Source organism: Rhea pennata, chromosome 1 (genome assembly GCF_028389875.1).
Source record: "Rhea pennata isolate bPtePen1 chromosome 1, bPtePen1.pri, whole genome shotgun sequence".
NCBI lineage: Eukaryota > Metazoa > Chordata > Aves > Rheiformes > Rheidae > Rhea > Rhea pennata.
In genome coordinates, this window is record NC_084663.1 from 42,015,785 (window position 1) to 42,032,918 (window position 17,134).

The 17,134-nt window shown below is 41.6% G+C and overlaps 2 protein-coding genes across 6 annotated transcripts in view; both read right to left on the reverse strand.

Annotated features, from left to right (window-relative positions):
* Window positions 1-1,985: 1,985 nt before the first annotated feature.
* BBS10 (Bardet-Biedl syndrome 10) lies at window positions 1,986-4,214 on the reverse strand. The gene is made up of 2 exons (XM_062583006.1): window positions 4,024-4,214; window positions 1,986-3,937 (listed from the first exon to the last, which is right to left on the reverse strand). The coding sequence occupies exons 1-2, from the start codon at window positions 4,212-4,214 to the stop codon at window positions 2,014-2,016; spliced, it is 2,115 nt and encodes a 704-aa protein (XP_062438990.1). The 3' UTR covers window positions 1,986-2,013.
* Window positions 4,215-4,720: 506 nt separating this feature from the next.
* The window catches only part of OSBPL8 (oxysterol binding protein like 8), a 103,808-nt gene continuing 91,394 nt past the window's right edge, over window positions 4,721-17,134 (reverse strand). For all 5 annotated transcript variants that reach the window (XM_062584677.1, XM_062584713.1, XM_062584685.1 and 2 more), the window contains 6 exons: window positions 16,682-16,818; window positions 16,155-16,340; window positions 11,801-11,888; window positions 11,285-11,390; window positions 10,572-10,677; window positions 4,721-8,557 (listed from right to left, as the gene is read on the reverse strand). In XM_062584677.1, the coding sequence (XP_062440661.1) occupies window positions 8,422-8,557; window positions 10,572-10,677; window positions 11,285-11,390; window positions 11,801-11,888; window positions 16,155-16,340; window positions 16,682-16,818 (759 nt within the window). In that variant the 3' untranslated portion in view covers window positions 4,721-8,421. The remainder of the gene's footprint in view (window positions 8,558-10,571; window positions 10,678-11,284; window positions 11,391-11,800; window positions 11,889-16,154; window positions 16,341-16,681; window positions 16,819-17,134) is intronic.

The following is a 17,134-nucleotide window of genomic DNA, read 5'->3' on the forward strand; positions in this document are numbered from 1 at the left end:
TACACACTGATAAGATCCCCCCTCAGCCTTCTCTTCCCCAGGCTGAAGAGGCCCAGCTCTCGCAGCTGTTCCTCATAGGGCAGGTGCTCCAGCCCTCTGACCATCTTTGTAGCCCTACGGTGGACTCTCTCCAGTAGCTCCATGTGTGTCTTGTCCTGGGGAGCCCAGAAGTGGACACAGTACTCGAGATGAGGCCTCGCTAGGGCTGAGTGGAGGGGCAGGATCACCTCCCTTGACCTGCTGGCAACAGTCTTCCTAATGCACCCCAGGAGACCATTGGCCTTCCTGGCCACAAGCGCACATTGCTGGCTCATGATCAACTTGTTATCCACCAGCACTCCCAGGTCTTTCTCTGCAGAGCTGCTCTCCAGAAGGTCAGCCCCCAGTTTGTCCTGGTTCCTAGTTTTCCCTAGTTTCGGATGCACCTTACTTTCATTTTGTGAGGAGATTAACCAATACTCAAGTACAAACTTGAAAAAGTGTCTGGGAACCACTGCAAGAAAAAATCTAGGCTTGTGCAACCCTAGTGCAAGCCCAAACATACTGTTCATTGTAGTTTTGACTGACTAAAGAGGTCTGCTGAGCCCAGCATATCCCTGCCATAATGTCATGAGAGGACTCTGAGAACTGTCTCCACATCACCTGTCAAAGGGCAAATTAGATCTATTCGACAGCTTCAAAATTTGGTATATCTGCCAAATGTCTTAAAGAGTTTCAGCTAAGCCTTAGAAATCTGACAAGTGACAACACAGTCATAAGGAAGCTGATCAGGGAGCATGCCAGCCTAAGTATGGGCCCTAACTAGGCAACACAGCTTTTAAAATCGGGGTCAGCTCTGGAGCTGACGGTGGTAGGTTAGATAGGTCAAAAAGGAGGAAAAAAAAGGAGATTCAAACACCAACAGAGTTTGAACCACAATCTGGAATACAACACAAATTAAGGGAAGGAAAATCTGATTTTCAGTTGTAATCGTCTCAGGTACAGTAAATAAAAAATGTGATATTTGTCCATGATTTTAAACATCCTCACTTAATTTTATTTAATGGCAGATTAAAAAAATCCCAGTTGTTGTATTATGTAATACTTGCACATAAGAGAATGAATATGACACTTTTATCAAGGCTGCTCAAAAACCTCCCCAATTCACCTAAAAGTTTTTAAGACATAGCTGAAAAATGGGTGTATTGACATCCAGGTGATACTGAGTGAAAGCAAATTTTATTAGGATGAAAATCCTGGGGGAAGAGGTATGGGGGAGGGAGGGAAGAGTAAAACCCCTGATGACAGTCTGAATTGGAATGCTGTCTCAAAAGCTTTTTCACATAAAACCATACTACTGCCTGTATATTTTTTCCCACGACTACACAGCCTGCTTTTATAGCACCAACACAACTCAACCCAGAAGAGCTAAAAATGACTAGCTGTACTAAATAATGTCACATAACGTGACATGTCAGAGTGAATGCTGGTTAGTCATAGTATGAATTTGTTCTTAACATTACTAGTTTGACTGAAGTGAACCCAATAGAGGATAAAAATGCTGGATTTCATTTCAGACCAGAAAATTCTTCACTGGGATATACTACAGTGGCCTACCACTTGCTGCATTAACACTGAACCAACTAGCATGACAGTTTTTTTTTCCCCACTGTATTTAGCAAAGAGACAAAGTTCACCCTCGGAGAGAAGCATACAGAGGATCCTCTGCTCAACGATGGAGAAAGCAGGGCCCATGTTCTGCTCAACGATGGAGAAAGCAGGGCCCATGTTCTGCAGTGGGACTCAGCTACACTCAGAATTACATTTTCTCACACTTGAAACTTCAAGTTATGCTGTTCACAACAGTTTTTTCCTCAAATCTCAGCTGCTCTGCCTCCTTCTTCTTCCTTTAATTCTAAGGGGGAAAAAAATACATTAGGCTTTTAGAGGCTATATTTAGTCTCCTGTACTGAACTTTGGAATATATTCATTTCACACACACAAACACAAAACCAAAAAAGTTCTTTATTGTTTTCAAAAATCATCTTCCGAGTCATTATCCTCATTTTTTTGCAGTGGCCGCTTAACACCAATTATTAGGTCAATAGTGAGAAGCTCAGCAATACAATTAAGAACCGAAATTACTAACTGGTATTTACAATACACTGATTCTAAGCCTTTCTGTTTCATAGGCAGTGGCTCATTTTTCCTGAGTGCATCTATGGCTTTGAGATAGAATTTGTTAAAGCTGTTTCCTTCTGCTGTCCTGTATAGGGACCTAGGAATGCTTAGCAAGGCATCTGCAATTATATTAGCTACATCAGCTACTATTGACTCTTGACACTGCTTCGCATAGTGCCGAATATAATAATGTAACAGAATTTCAAAGTTACCTCCTACTGGCAAAACTGATCCTGCTTCTATAATCAAGTTGGGATAATTTTGTCTGTTATTTGTACAACTCTCTCCATGTTTAAGTAGAACTATATCACGACTAATTTTCTCAGTATCTTTATCAACATCTAAGTGTTCAGACACAACTGTATTAGCATTATCTACAGCTAATGCAGCAGTGCTACTATTTTTTTGATCGTCCACAACTAAATCACTTCTACAGTTCCTGTGGACTTCATCTGGATGCTTCCATTTTGGATGCAGATTCTGTACATCTCTTGAAGAGCCATCTCTGACAGTAAGAGCACTTAATTCATTGATGGGTGAAACAGGACTCGAGGACATTTCCAAGTCTGTTTGCACACACGCTGGATTTTCATTTCCCTGTAAGTCAGATTCTACAGTCTGTGTCTCTGCTTCACCCCTACCTGTTTTCAGATGATGTTCAGAACCCTGGTTACTATTACAGGAGATATTTTCTATTAGGAGTTGCTTCTGAGCAGCAGACGAATGCCAATCACAGATATGTGAGATTTCACCTTGGATTTCATCTTCACATTCCTCCTTAAGTTCAACGGTTTTAAATAGCTGCTCTAGCATTTTAAATGCCCCCTGAAAAGCAGCAGCATGTTGCTCATTAACACCATGGGCTGGCCCACAGAGAATCAGGCAATGAGGCTGAAAGGCACATGTGCTGGCAAAGCCAAGGTGAACGTATCTCTGTGAGCCGAGCAGCAAGGGCTGACAGAACGTTGCCACTGCAATTTCAGTGATTTCTCTCTGCCTGTCATCGCAAGAAGGTGTAAAAGGTGAGATGCCCGTGATTTTGCGGAGAAGGGTGATCTCTTCCGGCGATAAACACTCGACAACAGATATGCCGTACAGCTCCGCAAAATAGATGACTACTTCGTGCTGCTTCACGCTCGACAGCAGCAGCTTCACGTTGTTGCTCTGCAAGCACCTCATCACGGCTTCCGTCCTGCTGGCGACCCAGCGCTGGCAGGCCTGAAACTGCCCCTGCGCCTCGACGAGCAGCTCCACGCCGGGGGCGGCCGGGCCGGCGTGGACGGGCTCGGTGACCAGGACGGCGGCCGCCTCCCCGCCCGCCGGGCGGCGGCCCGCGAAGCGCCCGCGCAGCAGCAGCCCGGCCAGGACGCGGGAGCTGGCCAGGGGCAGGCCGGCCACGGCGACGTGCAGCTCGGCGAAGTGCTCGCCCGCCAGCCGCAGCGCCTCGGGGCGGGCGGCGGGCGGCGCGCAGCGCTCGCAGTACCGGCGGCAGAGCCGCGCCAGCGGCCGCCGCTCCGCCGGCCCCACGCGGCCGCTCAGGTAGGCCTCGAGCAGCGCCTGCAGCGCCGCGCCGCCGCCGGGCGCCGCGTGCCGCCGCAGCTCCGCCGCCGCCCGCCCCAGCACCGCCGCCTCCAGCGCCCGCAGCGCCCGCGCCGCCCGCTGCCGCCCCGCCCGCGCCGCCCGCAGCCCGCGCAGCGCCGCGGCCAGCAGCACCACGAACGTCTTGGCGCCGTCCCCCGTCGCGGCGCGGTGCCGGCAGGCGCTCGCCACCATCACCCTGCGGGGCGAGACACGCCGTTACGCGCGCCCCAACCGCCGCTCCCCCCCCCCACGCCCCGCCGCGGAGGGCGGCCGCGGCGGTACCTGGCCGTCGGGGGCTCCAGGCTCAGCGCCTCCAGCAGGCGCCGCCCGTCCCGCGTGAGCACCGCCGCGCCGCTGGGCAGCGCCAGCAGCGCCCGCCCGCCCCGCGGGCCCAGGCAGCCGCGCACGGCGCCCGCCAGCGCCGCCGCCTCCTGCGCCAGCCGCCCCAGCCCCAGCGGCTCCGCCGCCGCCATGGCGCCGCCTGGCCCCGCCCGGCGGGCGCACGGGCGCGAGGCAAGCGGCGGGGGGCGAGGCAAGCGGCGGGGGGGCGGGGCGCCGCGCGCACAGCCGTTACCCGCGGCCGTTACCCGCGGCCGTTACCCGCGGAGCAGAGAAACGGCCGAGCCGGGGCAAAGGCACCGCCACGCGCTCCGGCCTTCACAAACGGCTTCTCCCTCTCGGCCAGACCGGGCGTTTCGAGCTCGGGTCGAACTTCCCACGCGGCTGAGCGCGCTGAAGACCGGAACATTTACACGAAGATGCACGTGTATCTAAGAAATAGCCCTTTCTTTCAAAAGGCCTCCCAAATTTCTCGGTGATATTACCGTGTTATAGCTACTTCTGAAATGCCACAAAAACTACTGCAGCTTAATTGTGTCAAACATTGCAAGATGCAACAAGTTCTCCCCTCAGGGCTCAGCAGCCAGCAGAAGGAATACTTTCTGTTGGGTTTTTTTTCAGAGCAAAAAGAGAGTCCGACTAAGCAGGAAAGTTAGTTTTCAGAAACAAAAGCCTTCACAAAAGATGGGATGTTACATATGGCACAAGCTTGGCAATCATCCTTACACACCTCAGAACAGCAAGAAACCATCGAGAAGGCACTGTTTACAATACTCGAGGATCTGTTAAATCTGCAGTGATTCGGGGATTCCCTTTCAATACAACAATTAGAGCTTACAGATGTACAACATCCTTGTTACATGCTATTTACACAAACAGTGGTGAAGTAATACCCTTCAAGTAACTATACCAAATATTGCATCTAAATTCTGTTTCATCAACACCAGCCTGGTAAAGTTTCCCAAAGGCACAGGAGGGCAGCAAAAAAAGAAATAAAATAAATGAAACCACCATCACAACATTTGATAGGACAGCCTTGCAAATTATTCTTTTTTTTCTTTTTTTTTTTTTTTTTTTTAATAAAAAAAACAGTTTTAATGGGGAGGAAGACATGCTATACCCTTTTAAGTAATATCTACTATTTTAAAGCAATCAACATGTGAAATGCAAGAAATACCCCATCTACTGCTAAAAGTGATACTTGCTACATTTCACATGACATTTACTCTTATTATCTTTAGGTCATCTGTACCTAAATGGCAAATTAAAGGCTTAGAGTGCTTTTGAAGGAAAAATTAAACAAACAAACAAACAAACAAACAACAAAACCTACTATGGCAACAAACTCTGAAAATATCTTATTTCCTGTACAAGAAAAAAAAACCAGCAAAATCAAGTGTAAAAGTAAGTGTTGTTTTGAACACTAAAAACTAGTTAGAGGCCACTGCCCTCAAACATCTGCAAACTGTACAATCGCTTTGTATGACTATGAGCAGAATTCAATCTCAGGTACATAACAGTCAAGATCAGCTACACATTTTGGTTAAATAGGACGATGGGGATGTGCTAGAGGAAAGGCTTCATAAACAAGACGTGCAACCAGCTGTGCTGTAAAAATCAGGCAAGAAATTCCTGTTCTAGTCACATGAGGGAACATTATACAAAACTCAGCAAAATAGCAATTACCTGCCTTTAGATGTGGTTTTTAGTATTTCACTAATCATTCAGTCAAGCAGAAGTCTGCAGCTTTTACTTCAAAAAGTTTCACTGTGTAGGACATATATAAACTACATGGTCTTTTCCTTTCTCTCTTTATTTTTAAAGTTTATCTAAAAATTATATGTAGACTGGGTTATTAACTGATCTTGAACAGAAGTGATTAAAACCAACATGGAAGGACAGAAGGACATTTCTATTTACAAGGGAGATATTTAAAAATTTTTTTAAACTATCAGTCATGAGCTTCAGCACTAAAAATATAGCAGAGTACTTTTTCAGGGGATTTAAAGCTATTGCCCTAATTCTTTATCTTTACCTCTCTCATTTCCTCATGTATCCCTCCCATGTACAAGGTGCACTTAAGGACTTGTAACAGATCCTAAAACAGGTAAACAGGTAAAACTTTGACAGTTGAATGACATAACAAATGATCTAATTCAGTGATGAGAGCTTTGAATTTAATATTAAATACCCTGATCTCCTTTTCATTATGTCATCTTTTATACTGCTAATAACTTCAGGTTCTGCTGTTAGGGACTTAACTTAGGTGTTTTTTTTTTGTTTTTTTTTTTTAATACAATAAGGGCCCTTCTACATTCACAAATTTTGCCTCATCAGCTATAGACATGATAGAAGACCAATCAAGTTTGGTCATGCCCACCTACACATGACCACTCTGTTTGGTTAAGCTACCATGTTCCAGAAAATGAAAGACCACCAAATTATATTAATACGAAGCTGTAAGAAGTAAAATAAGCTACGGTTGACTACTTCAGCAATAAACTCCTATGTAGCTGAGGCCCAAAGAAAAAATGGAAGTGGAGGTGCAATGAAGATGTCAGCCACAGGAACATATGAGCTGAGCTGACAGTAAGTAAATAGAATTTTCACTAAATACAAGGACAGACTGATGCAGAACTAGACTTAAAAGGGTGACAGTGGCTACTCTCAAGCCAACTTTGCAGTCTTCCCATGTTAGCTTAGTTTAAAAGATAGAGAGGCTGCCCAAGTGTAAGCTCAAGTGTCACAGAGGAAGAACCAACACACAGCAAAAAGCCAAATGTGACACCTGAACTGTTTCATTTTTCATCATACATTTGAATTCTGAGAGGATCCTCTGAAAACAAACTTGGCTCCCCTTTATGTCATGCCTCTCATCATCCAATTGCCTCATCTGGGCTACTGAAGGTACCTTTACTTTACTCCAGCCCCTTTTTACTTCAATACAAATGTGGAAAGGCATAACTGGTATAAGGTACTCACCAAGCTAGCATTTGCTAGCAATATAGTGCTATTGCTATTAGCACTATTAGCACTACATTATTTTGCTGAAGTTTTGCAAGTTGTATATATGCATGTATTTCTTCAAATAAAAGAAATGCTCAGTTTTAAATTGAAATTTAAGCTTTATAACTAATCTGTAGAAAAATGAATAGGTGCATCAGGGTAGTAAGTTACATGGTATATATTGCAATAAAGAGGAATTTAAAAGAGACTGAAGGTTTCGTTCTCATTTGTTTTGGTATGTATGTGTTTTGTTAGCCATCCTAAAATTCGTGAAGCCTTTACCCTTGGAAATGCATATTTTCATCTGCAGGTGAACTGTTGACTGTTTGGCTGAATTCTGTTCTGCATAGTCTCTCCTTCGCGAGATTCAATTCAAGCTACATACTAAACCTAACTTTGTGTGTTAACATTTTGTTTCAGAAATAGGAAAGAGTCCCTGAAATCAGCAGTCTGTCTTCTGACTGTGTGGTGGCCATACAAAAAAGTAAATTCAAAGCTGCCAGTTTATCAAAACTTACAAACATACTGTAAATCCTTGACATTTGCATCTCAAATGCATGCATGGGCCAAGACCAAGTACCTTCTTGGCTGCTGCATTGTTAAAAACATGTTCTGTATACTAGATGGAGGAATGCTTTTATGAAGAAACTTACGTTTCAAAAGTTATAAAAATAAAATCACCTGCTTATAAGCCCTTATCATAATTCAGAATAAAAACTGTCATACTTCCACAAACAAATCACGGACATTAAATTGCAAAGGTCTCAAAGACTTCAGCTCTTTACTTGCCAGTTTCTAACACTCATGAGCTTTGTAAAATAATGTATTTGACCTTAAACAGTTTACCTCCAACCACCCAACCTTACCTCAACACCCGTTACAAATAAAGTCAGTAAGGGTGCTACTTCAAATGTTACTTTGTTCCAAAGCCAGTAAGTTTAAATGTAACAAATTCTCCTTGTTGATTATTCTACCAAAATAGGAAACATGCCCTACTAACAGGGCCTGACCTCTGAATTCTGAAATCGAGCTATTCCATAATGAAGATTTATCAGTATAGTGCATGACATACAATAAAACACAAGGCTGATGCTGCATGTCTGTGAGACAGAGAAAGAGGCACACACCACGAACAAGAGTGTACTGGCACTTGCACAATTCTTACTTTAACTGGGGAGATGGGAGTATGACTCTGAACCATGCACTCAGACGTGAAGTTCTGTAAGTTGTTGCTACAGGGCTCTCAAATATTGCATCATTTGAAGTCCAACTTAAAATATGGTCCCCAGTAAGAGTTCGATCATCCCAGTTCAGAAAGGCCCTTGTTCACACTTCCTAGTTGAACAAGATATTAATGACAAGCTGTAGTAGAACCACGAGTAAAACGAAGACACAGTGCTTAAGCTGGAAAAAATGGCTGTCCACAGGTGGTGGATTAGAAGTGACTCGATTTCGTAGAGCCATAATGTCCCTGTAAGATATAAAATAAAATCCTTTAAATAATAATCTAGGCAATTTGACATTTCCTAACATGTTAGGGCTCTTTGCAAAAGACAGTTTTTGAGGAAAATAATGAAATATTAAGAAGTAGCAAACATTTCAGAAGAACCCCAGTTCATTTAATTTTCTTGGTCCTCTAAATACATTAAGACTCCAACAAAACAAAAAGATACATACCATTCTCCAAGCAAAACAGATGTCAGGAACCTAGCATGTTATTTCGAACATTTCATAGATTGTGTTCCAAACATAAATGGTGTCAAGGACACCAAAAGAGAGAAAATATTCTGACAGTCATACTTTCACTTCTCATATTCAATAAATAATAGCCAATATCCCATCTTTAGCTACAGTATAGTCAGACTGAGAGTTGTTCCTTGAAATTTGTGAAAAATTAGCAAAATAAATTAAACTTCATGCTAGCTTATGAACAAGTTAAACATAAAAGCATACATTTTTACACTTCAAATTTAAGTGTTAAGTTCAAAGATTAACAAAACTAACTCATACAATCTACGCATATATTTTGTGTGTTTAAATAGCATTTCACATCTGCCTATCTAGGTAAAAATATATTAGTTGAAAAAAGCTACTCCAGTTACTAATAAGCGGTTAGTGTAGAGCCTGAGACAACCAATGTTTCCCCATCATTTGGTTGTTTATTTTACACTGTAAAAGTTACAAATGTGACAAACTATTAAAACATAACCAACTATTTAAAAAAAAAGAAGAAGAAGAAGAAATCAAATATTTTTCCCACTGGGGGTATGACATGTTGTATGCATACACGAGGTTTGGGTGTTCGAATTCATGATGGCTTTGGCAGCCAGGTTGTTTTGGAGGGGGGATTACAATTTTAAGTTTCACCTTAAAAAATGAACATAGTGTTTAGCTGGGCTGAAAGGGTTTTCTGATGTTCAGAAACTTTTAAATAAAACATTTTTTTTCAGTCTCTGTTTGTTCTGTGCTTTTAAAGCGCTCTGCTTTCTGAGCCTCTTCATTTCTACTTCAATTAAAATTATCCTTTCCCCTGTCTTAGTCTACATCTACATTAAGGAATTTCAGCATGAAGCAGGACAAATTCCAAAGACCTATAATCAAAATTTGGGCCCAATGCTTCAATAGGACATGAACACAGAAACCCTCTAGTGATTTCTATAAGGCAATGATTTAATTGCTCTGAGCCCTCAAAGAAATTTTATATTAATACACGTTTTTTTAGATATGTCAGTCCATCTCCATCATCTAAGTTGTCTAAATGAAGTTTTAAAATGTTTCCATCTTATACTTTTGTCTAGGCATTCTGTCTTGATTACTGGACTTCAGCAACATTTGGTTTGAAATCATTATGACTACTTTATCATCACCTTTCAGTTCTCCATTTAATACTACTGTTGAGACGCATGGCTCAAAATCCTTCCATAACATTCTGAAAAAAGTACCGCCATCATTCAAATATACAAATACATATATTTATAATATATAATATACATATTTAGTATTTCATTCATTCCTGGAAATTTTGTAATGAATTTTCATTCCTTGTATATTTGAATGATGGTGGTACTTTTTTCAGAATGTTATGGAAGGATTTTGAGCCATACGTCTCAACAGTAGTAATATATATATATTTAGTATTATATGTGTATACACACACACACACACACACACACACACACACACTTTCAGTGACCCAACATCAGAAATCCCCATGCCATTCATTTTAGATAGCCCTACTTCATAACTTGACAACTCTCCAAGGAAAACAGTCAGCTTTTATCGTAGAAGCAATCAAGCTTGTTAGTGCAGCAGTGCCTTTCTCTGAACTATTCCAGTGCACATCATACACCAAAACAAAAAAGATAACATGTTTAAATAGAAGTCCATGAAATGATTTACTTGGTTTTCACTTAACCAAATAAAATCTTCATTAAAAGCTAGAAAATGAATATTCTCAAAACCATAAAGCATGTTATTCACTCTACCTTTTAATATCTTCTTGTGTTTCCTTTATAGACTCAATAGCACTTTGCAGTTCACCAAGGTCTGCCCCTTTTTTCCTTATTCTTGTATTATGCTTCAGAAGTTGGGCTAGAAAGATTCAAAAGCCAAATATAACTGACAGAAATGACTACTTAATTCAAAATTGGACAAAGTTCTAAAAAACTAAAACATTTGCAAAAATGAGAAGAAAGCTTTCTAATTGAGTTTTTACTGAAAGTTAAAGTTTTATTCCAGAGTCAACTATAGTAAAGGACAGCAAGTTAAGTACCTGAAATATTTTAAAATACATGCTGTATCAACTGCCTCAAGCACCTTCAACAACAAAAAATCTGTCTTTTATCAACATACTTCTCTACAAATTAAAACAATTAAATTAAAACAAACCATCTTTCTTTTTTTTTTTTTTTTTTTTTTAATAAAGAGTTTACAAATACAATTTATTTTCACACCTATTTAGTACTTGTGATGGTAAGGCCCTCCTACATTACATATGGATGCTTAAAAGGACAGGAAAGTTTTCAATCAAAACTAGGTGTCATCTGCTGCTTTTGTTTTTTTCTAGGACACACTTAATACTCTGATCTAAAGCATTCAATACAAGCATCCTGAGATAGAAGAGTATGTGTGACTACATATTTCCATCTAATTGTGGAATAAATGTATCATTTCTATATGCAAATGTATCTTTTCCTACCTTCACTTCCAGAGGAATCCTGATTATCAGGCTCAGGGGACGAGAAACCACACTCGCCTTTCTTCTGCTGACCAGTTGGTTTTCGTTTGATTTTTGGAACACTAACCTACAATTGATGCAATTATGAATTATTTCCCAAGAATGAAGAATGTGCTGCTTTGCCACAATTTAACAGTAATAATTACAAGCACAATAACCCATATAAGAAGCTCAAATTAAGATTTTTAATGTAAAAGCAAAAATTTAAAGTTTGTGCATCTTCTCTTAAGGGAAAGGTCATACAAAACTGTTGAGATCAAGTTTGAATGCTTTATATCTCTATCCAGTTAAGAATCCCCTGTAATAAATAAACACTCTCTGCAACAGAGCAGTGAAAGACTATGGACTGGGTAAACTACATTTTTGTAGGATAATAATATCTTCCACTCCTCTCAGTGCTTTGACGAACTTCATATACATAATAATACGTCCAAGTCCTTGGACCTTGCTGTAGCAGCTAACAAAATTAGAGCATACCATTGGTGTCCGATGTCGAACTTTTGTTTGGATGGCACCATCTTTTTCAAATTGGATCATATCATTCAAAGGGTCCCAAGGCCTGGTACTAGACAGAGAGTGAATACAATTCTTTAATACCATAGCAATACAAATAACAAATATTTTGTATTCAAAGCAGAATACTTAGGATAAAAAAGTCAAAGATCTCTCTCCCCACAGAAGGTAGATATGAAGTAAGTGATGCTATCTTTCACATACGGCCCAGTCTTAACACGAAGGGAGAAGAAAGTCAAGGATAAAATTCGTGTTCAGTTCAACCCCTTACCATGCTGGTAAGAGTGCAAGCCACTGTATTATACCAACAATATCATTATGAAAATATCTAGCCAGAGATATATACTCTCCAAACATGGAGAGGTTTTCTACGTAATGTGAAGTCATTCTGGAACTACAGGGAAACTAGAAGCAAAATCTTTCTTTTCTTTTAAAAGAGCAAGATAAGGCAGTGGATACTGTAAATCACTTCCATAATAATTTAGACATTTCTGAATTTCAGTAGGCCTACAAGGAAGATGTTGCAAAACAGTCACCTCAAATGCTTTCATCTGCAAGCAGCTAACAGTACTCACGACTGGTTTCAAGAGGCAATAATGAGCTACATACAGTTTACTTCTTCATACGTTTAAGTGGGCTTTTCCAAGTATTGGTCGATAAAAAATGAAAAGTCCAGCAAAAGATTCATAGCTCACTGGAGAAGGACAAACAGCCAAAGGGAAGGGAAATGCTTTGTACCTCATTGAAGTTAAGCGTTGGTTAGTAGCCAGTTGAGATGCAGAAAATGATTCTAGTATAACAGATTGTTATCTGCTTAAATCTTTATTCTAGCCAAAATAATGACCAAATTGTCTTTCACTTAAAGTGAGAACATACAGTTTCAGGAAGAAAGATAAAACTTGTCTATAGACACTTTCTACTTCTGGGAAGAGATGAATTTTAAGCCAAAACACAACATCACAAAGATGAGACAGGCATGCAAAGTCCAGCATCCCAATTATCATCTTTTCAGGACAGAAACAGCAAGTCAACCACATAAAGACCATTCTGATACAGCTTTCTTAAGAGTAAATTGAACATTGGCTTTCTCTCATATCTTCTTTTATGTCTTTTAGAATGCTTGCCTTTTTTCAGATGTGAAAATACATCTGCATTTACATCTTAGCTTAACCTGACTTGAAGTTAAATGTTATCTAAGATAACTGGATAAGAACAGGGCATTCCTGTCCCAAAAGTCTTTCAAATTTATAATCCAGAGTATTCAGCCATCTTAAATGCCACAGTTCACCAAACATTTCAGAGAAAGCTTAAGAGAGCGTGCTCACCACATGAACTAAACTGCAAACTGGCATTACACGCATCAAAGGAGACAAAAGTTGCGTCCAGTGACTGCTGAAAGCACAGACTGCTTTCTACCACATAGTAAGACTTCTGTGGCACGTGCCTGAACTTGTTAAAAGGCCTCAAGGAGACAAGATTTACATTAACAAAATGAGTCCTAAAGCTGCAGAGGATATGGTAGTTGATTTAAAGCGTAGTACTTTTCCTGATGATTTTACACAGTATTGAAAAGTTCAGGATGTCAAGTGGACTGTTCACATCTCTTCCAAAAGAAAGAAGCATAAATTACACCAGAAGGTTCAAACTAAGAGAGGGATCTTCATAGACCATATCACATCTAGTTGGGGAGCTCCCTGTTGCAGAATGTTTTGGCCTTTACAACCTTTAGAGAAAATCACAGAAATTCACGGAAAATCTACTGAGAGTTTGTAAATACTTGTTTGGTTCCAGGAAGCCTCCAAGCTGCAAATTCGCTGCAGATTTGTGGAGTACTCAGGGAAAATATATTCAATTTTTTTTACTTTTCCTATACATTCACTTTGGCTACGCTCCCAACATCGTCATTCTTATGTACAAGTGTGAATGATTCACACATTTAGCCATATATTTAGCGATGCAATGTATTTTCAGCATCAATGGCTTTGAAGTGACTGAGCTCTTAAAGGGGTACATCATCCTTGGATATTTTACAATTCCTTAAGTACACAAGAGCACTTGATATTGAAAAAGAATCAGTGGAATCTATGTATTGCTAGCGATCACCAGTAAAGCGCTCAGTTCCAAGCTGACCCTTGCAAGAGTTAGGAGAGCACAGAATGTAGCTCAGCAATCAGACAGTTACTATTACTTATTTAATTATTTTTAAGCAGGAACTCACATGCCCAGGGTATGTTTAACCACTGAACTGAGTCATTTGGCAAACTTACTACTCTCACACAGTTACCCTAACAAATTATAGATTACATAGATCAGTTCAACTAAGCACTGGCTTTTCTGATTTCCAGACACTAGAATTTCTGATTTCTGGTTGACAGGCTAGACATCCACAAATCCATGGGCCCGGATGGGATGCATCCACGGGTACTGAGGGAGCTGGCGGATGTTGTCGCCAGGCCGCTCTCCATCATCTTTGAAAGGTCCTGGAGAACTGGAGAGGTGCCTGAGGACTGGAAGAAAGCCAATGTCACTCCAGTCTTCAAGAAGGGCAAGGAGGAGGACCCAGGAAGCTACAGGCCAGTCAGCCTCACCTCCATCCCTGGAGAGGGGCTGCAACAGCTCATTCTGGATGTCATCTCCAGGCATATGGAGAATGAGAAGGTGATTAGGAGGAGCCAGCATGGATTCACCAAGAGGAAATCCTGCTTAACCAACCTGATAGCCTTCTAGGATGGCATGACTGGCTGGGTAGATGAGGTCAGAGCAGTGGACATTGTGTACCTTGACTTCAGCAAGGCTTTGGACACTGTCTCCCAGAACATCCTCCTAGGCAAGCTCAGGAAGTGTGGGTTAGACGAGTGGACAGTGAGGTGGCTTGAGAACTGGCTGAAAGGCAGAGCTCAGAGGGTTGTCATCAGTGGCATGGAGTCTACTTGGAGCCTGTGGCTAGTGGAGTCCCTCAGTACTGGGTCCAATCCTGTTCAACTTATTCATCAATGACCTGGATGAGGGGATGTAGTGCCTCCTCAGCAAGTTTGTGGATGATACCAAGCTGAGAGGAGTGGCTGACACACCAGAGGGCTGTGCTGCCATTCAGAGAGACCTGGACAGGCTGGAGAGCTGGGCAGAGGGGAACCTCATGAGGTTCCACAAGGACAAGTGCAGAGTCCTGCACCTAGGGAAAAATAACCCTAGGCACCAGGACAAGCTGGGGGCTGACCTTCTGGAGAGCAGCTCTGCAGAGAAAGACCTGGGAGTGCTGGTGGATGACAAGTTGACCATAAGCCAGCAATGTGCCCTTGTGGCCAAGGAGGCCAATGGTCTCCTGGGGTGCATTAGGAAGACTGTTGCCAGCAGGTCAAGGGAGGTGATCCTGCCCCTCCACTCAGCCCTAGCGAGGCCTCATCTCGAGTACTGTGTCCACTTCTGGGCTCCCCAGTACAAGAGAGACCTGGAGCTACTGGAGAGAGTCCAGCGTAGGGCTACAAAGATGATCGGAGGGCTGGAGCACCTGCCCTATGAGGAACAGCTGTGAGAGCTGGGCCTCTTCAGCCTGGGGAAGAGAAGACTGAGGGGGGATCTTATCAATGTGTACAAGTACCTGAAGGGAGGGTGTCAAGGGGATGGGGACAAACTCCGGAGAGGTTGTGGAGTCTCCTTGTCTGGAGATCTTCAAGGCCCGCCTGGCTGCAACCCTGTCTACCATGCTCTAGGTGACCCTGCTGAGCGGGGAGGTTGGACTAGATGATCTCCAGAGGTCCCTTCCAACCTTACTGATTCTATGATTCTATGCCTGTATATACCATATTTTCCAGCCTGGAAAAAAGCTTTGTAGCTGCTGTAGTCTGTCTAATACAGGGAAAAAAAAGGGGGGGGAGAGAGAGAGAGAGAGAGAGAGAGAGAGAGAGAGAGAGAGAGAGGGAGAGAGAGGGAGAAGGAGCACACTGCATCCTGAAGTGTTGGGCCCAATAAAGCCCTAACACATAGCATGAATTCAGAGAGGCTCATAAGCATAAAGACAAAGAGAAAAATGCCCATTGCAATGGTTACATGAAACATGATTCCCTGCAGAAGCAGTCACTATCTTTTCAATACTCCATATTAATATCCTCTCTTTGGCCAATCAAGTTCAGCTAACAAATTGTGAATTTTAATTAAAACACATAACAAGTAGGAATATTAAGTAGCATTTCATTGTTTTACAAGTCTGAACTCAGCCATACATCCAAGTCCTTTTGCTCCTGAAACCATCACAAGAGGTTAAGCAACAGTCACTTTCAAATATTTACCAAGCAGCTGTTACAGACATTCCGGCACTTACTCTGCATATTTGTAGTGCCATTCTCCTGTGACTGAATCCTGATCAAACAGTTTGCACATCCACTCTTCACCTTTAAGTTTCCTCTCTTTGGCATCCTTTCTCTGAGCTTCTTCCAGAACATATTTCTCTTGAGTAGCTTCTGTTTGGTCTTTGTTATTTATTGCTCGAGTCACTTGTTGCCAAAGCCTGACAAGTGAGCAATATAAAGAGTTACAATCTAGTTGACGGAAAAAAATTGTAAACATTTCCCTGATTAGAGGCTAAGTAAACAAATCAACCTCTAAGAGGAATATTACCATAGTGTAATGTATCTTCAATCTACATTTTCATTAAGACTTTCCATTATTATGAAGTTTGTAAATAATGCGTTTGTATTTAACAGCGTTCCTTTCTTGTTTTATAGGTCATGATCAGAAAATATAGTGAAACAGGCAGTATCACCTACTAGCTGAAGTTTACAATTTGGAGAAGATAATATGAGTTTGATTTTGTAAAAACAGTTATACATGCTTCTAAAGTGAACTTACTTCTCTGACTCAAAGTCACCTTGCTCTTCAAACTTCACTGTGTATCTAAGTAATCTACGCTGCTTGATATCAGATGTTGGGTTCCAGAAGGTCTCTGAAACATCTGTCTTTTTGTCACTAATGGTAACTTCACTGTCCTGCAACATATATAGTTTAGTTAGCTTAATTGCAATAGTGCCAAAATAACACAAAAGGGAGGCATGAGCAATTTTTGTAACATGAATTTCTTTTCTTTTGGATACATACAGCTAATAATAAAATATGTTTTTTCAAAGGCTAATTTCTGCACCCTGTACTAGTTCTAACTTGGAATAGAGAAGCAATAGAACCATTACAATGCTCCCAAAAAACAATGGTGATGCTATCATTTCACCAGACCTAAATCAAGTTTGAATGTTTCTGGTTATGGCTGGTGCCACAACAATTCCTCAAGCGCTAACATTTACATTAAAG